This window comes from Coregonus lavaretus (assembly GCF_964263955.1).
Source record: "Coregonus lavaretus genome assembly, chromosome: 23".
NCBI lineage: Eukaryota > Metazoa > Chordata > Actinopteri > Salmoniformes > Salmonidae > Coregonus > Coregonus lavaretus.
This window is the reverse complement of record NC_140010.1, coordinates 3,314,038-3,323,270: the sequence shown is the minus strand read 5'-3', so window position 1 is coordinate 3,323,270 and position 9,233 is coordinate 3,314,038. Positions and strand designations below refer to the sequence as shown.

General features: G+C 41.9%; 1 protein-coding gene across 2 annotated transcripts in view; it reads left to right on the top strand.

The window, feature by feature from the left end:
- The first annotated feature begins 346 nt into the window (after positions 1-346).
- LOC311099030 (1-phosphatidylinositol 4,5-bisphosphate phosphodiesterase delta-1-like) overlaps positions 347-9,233 on the top strand; it is a 59,897-nt gene continuing 51,010 nt past the window's right edge. Inside the window, exon 1 of one of the 2 annotated variants that reach the window (XM_084139630.1) lies at positions 347-366. Coding sequence is in view for 1 of the 2 variants with exons in the window: in XM_084139629.1 (XP_083995755.1) it covers positions 4,075-4,174 (100 nt within the window). In the remaining variant the exon portion in view is untranslated. Of the gene's footprint in view, positions 367-3,971; positions 4,175-9,233 lie in introns of those variants that run through there. The other variant, XM_084139629.1, reaches the window with a different exon arrangement.

Genomic DNA, 9,233 nt, shown 5'->3' with positions numbered 1-9,233 from the left:
ATGGTATTGTAAGGAGTAACCCAAAACTGGTCCATGATGACAGTGACATCACTCGTCGACAGCACGCGGGGAGGAGTGCCATTTAAAGATTCCACAAGAAAAGCAACTGCCCTCAGAACTACCCTTTACTTTGTTCACGTTTTGATTAAAGGATGTTAGATGCACTCTTTCAATGAGAGAAACAATGATTTTAGGCTATCCGAGGCACGCGTAATTACGCACACGGCAAAGAGTGGAGGAACAAAAAGTGTATTTTTCGGACACATTGGATGACTAGAGAGAGAGGACGGATAACTTTCCTTGGTACTATCAAAGGCACAAGATAATCTGACATAATGGAAACAAATTGGATTACCGGCAAACACGGTAATATTTATTATGAATCAAATAATTTATTGATCTAGACATTTAAAAAAAAAAAGGTTACAATTGCCATCTGAAGCAACACGAATAGGACATGTTTGATTTGTTTTCATTGTTTTATTCATTTAAAATGTACAACTGTTGATCGTGATGGTCTTGACCAACAACATTCCAATTAGTTTACAACAGGTGTATAATTTCAGCCAGCTATTGTACTGTTAGTCATAATGGTGACTCATAGCACAATATAATACACAGCCATAACCTATTTGAATCAACACCAATTATTTCTCAATAACCATCTTCAGTAGACTTTATGTATGTCTGTACAGTATGTATGTATCTCAGTCCATCCTACTGCTCTCATTTAAATCAGATAGATACAAATGTTCCACGGGGATAAGTTCCACGGGGATAAGTTCCACGGGGATAAGTTCCACAGGGATAAGTTCCACAGGGATAAGTTCCACGGGGATAAGTTCCACGGGGTGGGGATGAAATGGGAACATCATCATCCCCCATATTCTTCACCAACTGCCCACACAACAACACTAATGTAACTTTTCTCTGAGGGCACACTTTGATTTAAAAAAGGATATGTCTGAGGTTTTGGTTTAATTGCATTCCACATGTAGCCAAAAAGTGTGGCCTGGGTCTGGCCCGTCTATGCCCTATTTTCAATCCAGCCCATGGACCCCTATCCCCTACCGCTGGGCACCTCTGTTTGACCCCTATCCCCTACTGCTGGGCACCTCTGTTTGACCCCTAGCCCCTACCGCTGGGCACCTCTGTTTGACCCCTAGCCCCTACCGCTGGGCACCTCTGTTTGACCCCTATCCCCTACTGCTGGGCACCTCTGTTTGACCCCTAGCCCCTACCGCTGGGCACCTCTGTTTGACCCCTATCCCCTACTGCTGGGCACCTCTGTTTGACCCCTAGCCCCTACCGCTGGGCACCTCTGTTTGACCCCTAGCCCCTACCGCTGGGCACCTCTGTTTGACCCCTAGCCCCTACCGCTGGGCACCTCTGTTTGACCCCTAGCCCCTACCGCTGGGCACCTCTGTTTGACCCCTAGCCCCTACTGCTGGGCACTTCTGTCGGTCTGACACAATTGGATAGGTGTATCCATAGCGTTATCTAAATATAAGGCTCTGGGTGTATCTAATATGGCCTATCAGAGGGAAAGATGAGAGAAGATTAGCTACTGCTACATTGTTTATGCCTATACCCATCCTTTTAGATTTACATGAAGTGGCTATAAACGTTCAAACGTTTAAACGAATTTGGGATCCTTAATTTTAAGAAAAAGCCCTAACCAAAAACGATGTTTTTTTGTTTTTTTCCCCCACTTAATTAAAATCACAGGTTAGTTATCACAAAACATGATTTCCGTGTCGGCTATAAAGGCTTTGGGAAGTTGTGTAATCCAAATAAAATCAGAGAGGAAGAGGCGAATTGGAGGCTACTTGGTGAATTTGCAAGGCATGCAAGACAAGACATTACCAAAACATATGAGCACGCTTCTGCCTGCTCTGTCTCTCTCTCCCTGGCGCTGGCATGCCTGATCCGTCTCTTCGCTAATGATGCAAGTGTGTGTTCAGTCTTCGGTCTGTTGAGTGTAGAACATCCCAGCCTATTCATGGCACCGATGTTTTAGGGCCAGTCTTATGAGCACAGGGTAGCCTACTCTTTGTTTTGGCCTCATATGAAATTACAGTAGTCTAACGGTAGCCTGTATCGATTACGCTTTTCAGACATATTGGGATGTGGCCCCTTGAAATCGCCTCGGCTACGGCATGTTTGATTGTCTGTTAGGGTAGGCTACACTACGGTTTTTAAAATGCCGACACCAAACCTTCTCTGGTGATATGAACGGACATTTTACTTGTCTGTAAAGGAATGCCGCTTCTTCACTAGGCAACCAGAACCGTCAATCAAATCATCTCCAGCTGCACGCAGACCACTCTCCTAAAAAAGTACTTTAAAGTTTGTTAAATACCGAGACTTACCAAGACATTTAGTACAAATAATACACATCTAGCTACCATACAATAAAAAACAGCATTAAAACAACAACATTGCAGCACAACAATCAGCGACGTTTATTGTTGTCTGGGGAAAAATACATAACATTTTACGGCGGAGAAGAATTCTACTGTCTGAAAAGGTGCAGACCTGATGCGGCACTTTTTCTTTTATTGTCTCAAAAGTTATCAATTGTCGCTGTCGACATGTTAATGTAGCTGCGTTCTATGTCTGTAAAGGGTTGAAGTTGATAACTTCATTGCCAGGCTCCAGCTGTCAAACATACGTAATATGACCATTATTCTGCATTGTAAATTGACGTGGAATTTTATGATTTGTTCTTATCGTTTTAGCGGAATACCGAGAAAAAAAAAGGCCGTTTAACCGTTAAGCAAAATTGTCCGTTTGTCACGTCCCTAGTATACGATAGTGGCTATGGGATAGTGGCTAGGGGTCCATTTTGAATTCAGCTGAGCTTGGAAGTGGCAGACAGCTGAGAGTGAAGCGAACCAATCCTCTTCTAGCTAAGTCTCTAGCCTTGTTTGTCTCAGTCTGAATCATTCTGTGGCTTACTCTCTGGTTTCCATATGATAATCACCATACTCACCATTCACTGGTATGTTGTGTATAGTAGCTCCTGGCAGGGTTGTAACCTCAATTTGTACAACAAAACAATAACACATTTCATAACTGTAAGAAGACGACTTTGAGGCTATCAGATTGAGGCTATACAGATCCATTAGAATAAGCCCTGCAATGATGGAGGTTATATCCTTTTCATGCAATCTAGCCTTTCCGGGGGCCCTACGTGAGATTTGGTTGGGAGGTCCCCCACCTCGCGGCAAAACATTTTAGGGCTTCTATTCTTACTCTCAATGGTAAATTGAGACCCCCCATTGAGTCCGCTTAAATCGCTTATGCCTGGAACCGGCCCAGCATACAATGTCTTCTAGAATCTCACCACAAGAGGGCAACCTAGTCTTATTATCAATATCATCCAAGTACAGATGTCTCAGGCAAAGGTGAGGCTGTCCATAATGAAAATAATCACATCTCTTCTATACCTACATTAGTATGAGTCATATAAATAGTACGCCATCATTCATGATATTAATGATAAACATTTACATTTGGATATTGTATTTTGTATTTATGTTATGAATGATGGCATAGGGCTACTTGAGTGTATGTAGTATACTAGGATACAGTACAAAATGTCCTCACTATTATTCTACAATGTAGAAAATAGTAAAAATAAAGAAAAACCCTTGAATGAGTAAGTGTGTCCAAACTTTTGACTGGTACTGTATTTCACTACACTTGGTTAAAATTATGCTGATTTAAACCGAGTATAACCATCTAATAGCATATGCAGCCAGTATCATGACAGTAACACAGTGGGGTTGTTAAATTTTGATATTTTATTCTAGTGTACTATACACGCAGTGAAAATGCGAACACACGTGACATATGCTTTCTTCTTACCGTAACCAGCTCTTGCCTATCGCTTTACTGAGGAGTGGAGTTGACTGTAAAATGAGTAGTAAAATGTTGCCTTTGAGTAGTACACGCCCTTTAAAAGATCCTCTAAACGCCAAGCACGAATAGTCCTCTCGCCGACAGTCACTTTTGTTTTGTTGAAGCGGTTTGTAACAACGGATACGTCTGTAAGGAATTTAAGTCACAATGCAATGTATACAAAGGCAACCCAAACGCACCAGATCAGAGGAATTACTTCATAATGAAAAAAGCAAGAAGGTTACGCGTTTAAATGTGAAACTCTTGGGTAAGTGTACTTATCTAAGCCACGAGAAACACCTGTGATATTGTAAGATGTTGTGTCAACCGTTTGACAGCTGTCAACCTAGAATAATGTGTTTGTACCTGCGACTGTAGCCAATATATACTGCGACACATGATCAATACGGAACCTAATAGGCATAGCACTTCCAATGACTGTATGGAGGCAGGTGTGAAATATATTGATCAGGAACAGTGAGCAAAATACCTGGGATCAGATGGCCTGACTTTTAATATTGACACCTTTTTAACTCTTCTCATCCATTTGCCACAAACGTGGCAAAAGGCTCAGTGTATCTAACATTCGAAAGCACTATCCCTACACTATCTAAATTCAAGAGCACTCTTTCCATACTCCCTACATTTATAAAGTATTGTAGCGACCCTGGTGTATAAGCGCGGATATCGACAGTCGATGGGCCAGAAGGTTAAGGTGTTCGCGCCGCACTCCCCTACCTGTTTCATTACACTGAAGCAAGCTCAAGTGGCAGAGTCGATATCGGCGATTATACACCAGGGTCGCTACAGTATTTATAAAGTATATATAGCTCACACTTTAGATGAGGCCACACAAAAATGCTTAGCTAATGATTAGTAAATGATTTATAAGGGCCTATATTACACATACTATGGTTGGAGTAATGATTCATAAATGATTAATAAACTATTATAAATGCTTTATTTCGTGGGAGTTATTATAAAGTGCCCCAGATAGTTTATACTTCCATGTGGTTATTATGGGATACAAACTGTCAACTTCAGTGACAAGTGGACCCCTTAATTATATATATTGTTAATTAGTTAAATGATGGGCATGATGTGGAGAAACCTAAAGCAAGCAAAGTCATGAAGATCTTGTCACTCGAAACTCACAATGACCATTTTGAAATAGGTTAGGGACAGATCGAAATTTACTGGGGGCGGAGGGGCTGGTCCAACTCAAGGTGTCATAAAAAAAAAAGGCACCACCCTTAAATATTTTCACATGATCGTCCCCTTGTACTGTAAAATAAATGTAATACCCTCCCCCCTCATAGAATTAACTCAAAATAATGTTTACGACCAAAAATAACAAAAGCTATAGCGACCCTGTGTTTATAAACGTGGATATCGACTTTGCCACTTCAGCATGCTTTTGTGCCACCACAGACGAGCTCACACTCCCTGCCTGTTTCATTACACTACAATCAGAGCCGGCTGCAGACAATGATCAGCTAGGGGGAAATCAGATTTTCAACAATTTGATGCCATATTTATAATTATATAAAATATATGCAACGAATTCTCCACCAACAGGTTTCTGTGCCAATGCACCACACAACCAGTAAACAAAGCATACTGACGTCGGGCGCTTCAAAATCATGGTTTGAGTTTTCAACACCACAATAAATAGACTGTCAATCTGGACAAACAGAACATACATCCCTCCCTACCTTGTAGGCTTACCCAATATCGAAGGCTTGTTTTCACAATCTCAGAATTTCATTAAACATTTTGGTGTTTTGTAAAAGATACCTCTTTCCATTCATCAATTGGTCGCTGCATAGTTTGGATTGATTGATTGATGGATTTTATTTGTCAGTAAAAAACAACAACATATATACAGTCGTGGTCAAAAGTTTTGAGAATGACACAAGTATTTGGTCTTCACAAAGTTTGCTGCTTCAGTGTTTTTAGATATTTTTGTCAGATGTTACTATGGTATACTGAAGTATAATTACAAGCATTCCATAAGTGTCAAAGGCTTTTATTGACAATTACATTAAGTTTATGCAAAGAGTCAATATTTGACCCTTCTTTTTCAAGACCTTTGCAATCCGCCCTGACATGCTGTCAATTAACTTCTGGGCCACATCCTGACTGATGGCAGCCCATTCTTGCATAATCAATGTTTGGAGTTTGTCAGAATTTGTGGGTTTTGGTTTGTCCACCCACCTCTTGAGGATTGACCACAAGTTCTCAATGGGACTAAGGTTTGGGGAGTTTCCTGGCCATGGACCCAACATTTCGATGTTTTGTTCCTCGAGCCACTTAGTTATCACTTTTGCCTTATGGCAAGGTGCTCCATCATGCTGGAAAAGGCATTGGTCGTCACCAAACTGTTCTTGGATGGTTGGGAAAAGTTGCTGTCGGAGGATGTGTTGGTACCATTCTTTATTCATGGCTGTGTTCTTAGGCAAAATTGTGAGTAAGCCCACTCCCTTGGCTGAGAAGCAACCCCACACATGAATGGTCTCAGGATGCTTTACTGTTGGCATGACACAGGACTGATGGTAGCGCTCACCTTGTCTTCTCTGGACAAGGTGTTTTCCGGATGCCCCAAACAATTGGAAGGGGGATTCATCAGAGAAAATGACTTTACCCAAGTCCTCAGCAGTCCAAACACTATACCTTTTTCAGAATATCAGTCTGTCCCTGATGTTTTTCCTGGAGAGAAGTGGCTTCCTCGCTGCCCTTCTTGACACCAGGCCATCCTCCAAAAGTCTTCGCCTCACTGTGCGTGCAAATGCACTCACACCTGCCTGCTGCCATTCCAAAGCAAGCTCTGCACTGGTGGTGCCCCGATCCCGCAGCTGAATCAACTTTAGGAGATGGTCCTGGCGCTTGCTGGACTTTCTTGGGCGCTCTGAAGCCTTCTTCACAACAATTGAACCTCTCTCCTTTAAGTTCTTGATGATCCGATAAATGGTTGATTTAGGTGCAATCTTACTAGCAGCAATATCCTTGCCTGTGAAGCCCTTTTTGTGCAAAGCAATGATGACGGCACGTGTTTCCTTGCAGGTAACCATGGTTAACAGAGGAAGAACAATGATTTCAAGCACCACCCTCCTTTTAAAGCTTCCAGTCTGTTATTCTAACTCAATCAGCATGACAGAGTGATCTCCAGCCTTGTCCTCATCAACACTCTCACATGTGTTAACGAGAGAATCACTGACATGATGTCAGCTGGTCCTTTTGTGGCAGGGCTGAATTGCAGTGGAAATGTTTTTTTGGGATTAAGTTCATTTTCGTGGCAAAGAGGGATTTTGCAATTAATTGCAATTAATCTGATCACTCTTCATAACATTCTGGAGTATATGCAAATTGCCATCATATAAACTGAGGCAGCAGACTTTGTGAAAATTAATATTTGTGTCATTCTCAAAACTATTGACCACGACTGTACACAAATATTTTTAAAAGTGACCAAGATTGCACAATAAAGTCGGGGACTTACAGTGCATTTGGAAAGTATTCAGACCCCTTCCATTTTTCAGCCTTATTTACAGCCTTATTAAAAAATGGATGAAAAAAAAAATTCCTCATCAATCTACACACAATACCCCATTGTGACAAAGCGAAAACAGTTTTGTAGAAATGTTTGCAAAAGTGTTACAAATAAATAACAGAAATACCTTCTTTACATAAGTATTCAGACCCTTTGCTATGAGACTCGAGATTGAGCTCAGGTGCATCCTGTTTCCATTGATCATCCTTGAGATGTTTCTACAACTTGATTGGAGTCCACCTTTGGTGAATTCAATTAATTGGATATGCAGCATTGAAGGTCCCCAAGAACACAGTGGCCTCCATCAATCTAAAATGGAAGAAGTTTGGAGCCACCAAGACTCTTCCTAGAGCTGGCCGCCCAGCTAAACTGAGTAATCAGGGGAGAAGGGCCTTGGTCAGGGTGGTGACCAAGAACCCGATGGTCACTATGACAGAGCTCCAGAGTTCCTCTGTGGAGATGGGATAACCTTCCAGAAGGACAACCGTCTCTGCAGAACTCCACCAATCAGGCCTTTATGGTAGCCAGATGGTTGAGGTCGGGTGAATGTGGAGGCCAGGTCATCTGATGCAGCACTCCATCACTCTCCTTCTTGGTCAAATAGCCCTTACACAGTCTGGAGGTGTGTTTTGGGTCATTGTCCTGTTGAAAAACAAATGATAGTCCCACTAAGCGCAAACCAGATGGGATGGTGTATCGCTGCAGAATGCTGTGGTAGCCATGCTGGTTAAGTGTGGCTTGAGTTCTAAATAAATCACAGGCAGTGTCACCAGCAAAGCACCTCCACACCATCACACCTCCTCCTCCATGCTTCACGGTGAGAACCACACATGCGGAGATCATCCGTTCACCTTCTCTGCGTCTCACACAGATACGGCGGTTGGAACCAAAAATCTCAAATTTGGACTCATGAGACCAAAGGACAGATTTCCACCGGTCTAATGTCCGTTGCTCGTGTTTCTTGGCCCAAGCAAGTCTCTTCTTATTATTGGTGTCCTTTAGTAGTGGTTTCTTTGCAGCAATTCGACCATGAAGGCCTGATTCACGCAGTCTCCTCTGAACAGTTGATGTTGTGATGTGTCTATTACTTGAACTCTGTGAAGCATTTATTTGGGCTGCAATCTGAGGTGCAGTTAACTCAACCAACTAGGCTCGTAATTTAACAATTGTATTCCTATTTACAGATGGCGTACACATTTGTTATTAATGCACATGAAAGTTCAAATGTTCCAGAAGGCATTTCTGCCAAAAAAATGAATTTTGATCAAAAATAAATGTTTACTTTCAAATGCCTCTCCTGTGAAGTAATGACGTGCGACATATGCCTAGTTTCCTGAAACAAGTCACATATAAAGAAACAGAAGCTTAGGCCTAACCCCAGAGAGATAGAGAGTGGCATGCTACGACACCAACATGCATTTCTTCATGTCAGTTGGCTACTGCATCTGCTGTACGGATATGGACGTACAGAAGGAGGCTAATTCAGACATTTTCGATCAGAATCTGTTGTATAAAGATAAGCATTATATTGTTAGATTATAGGAGTAACTCTGGTAGGCCTGAAACAGACGTCCTCACCTCAAGTTCAACTGTCGGGGTCAATTGGAGCGCCGGGGTGCACTGCCTTCATATCACAGGCCTGCAGTAGCTAAAGCTTAATAATAGCCACACCCTACCAAACCTTCACAAACGTTTCTAAACTTTATTAGAGTAATATCAAAAGTAAGTCAAACTATTGTTTATGGGGAAAATACGAGCAGTAGACTGAATGTAAACC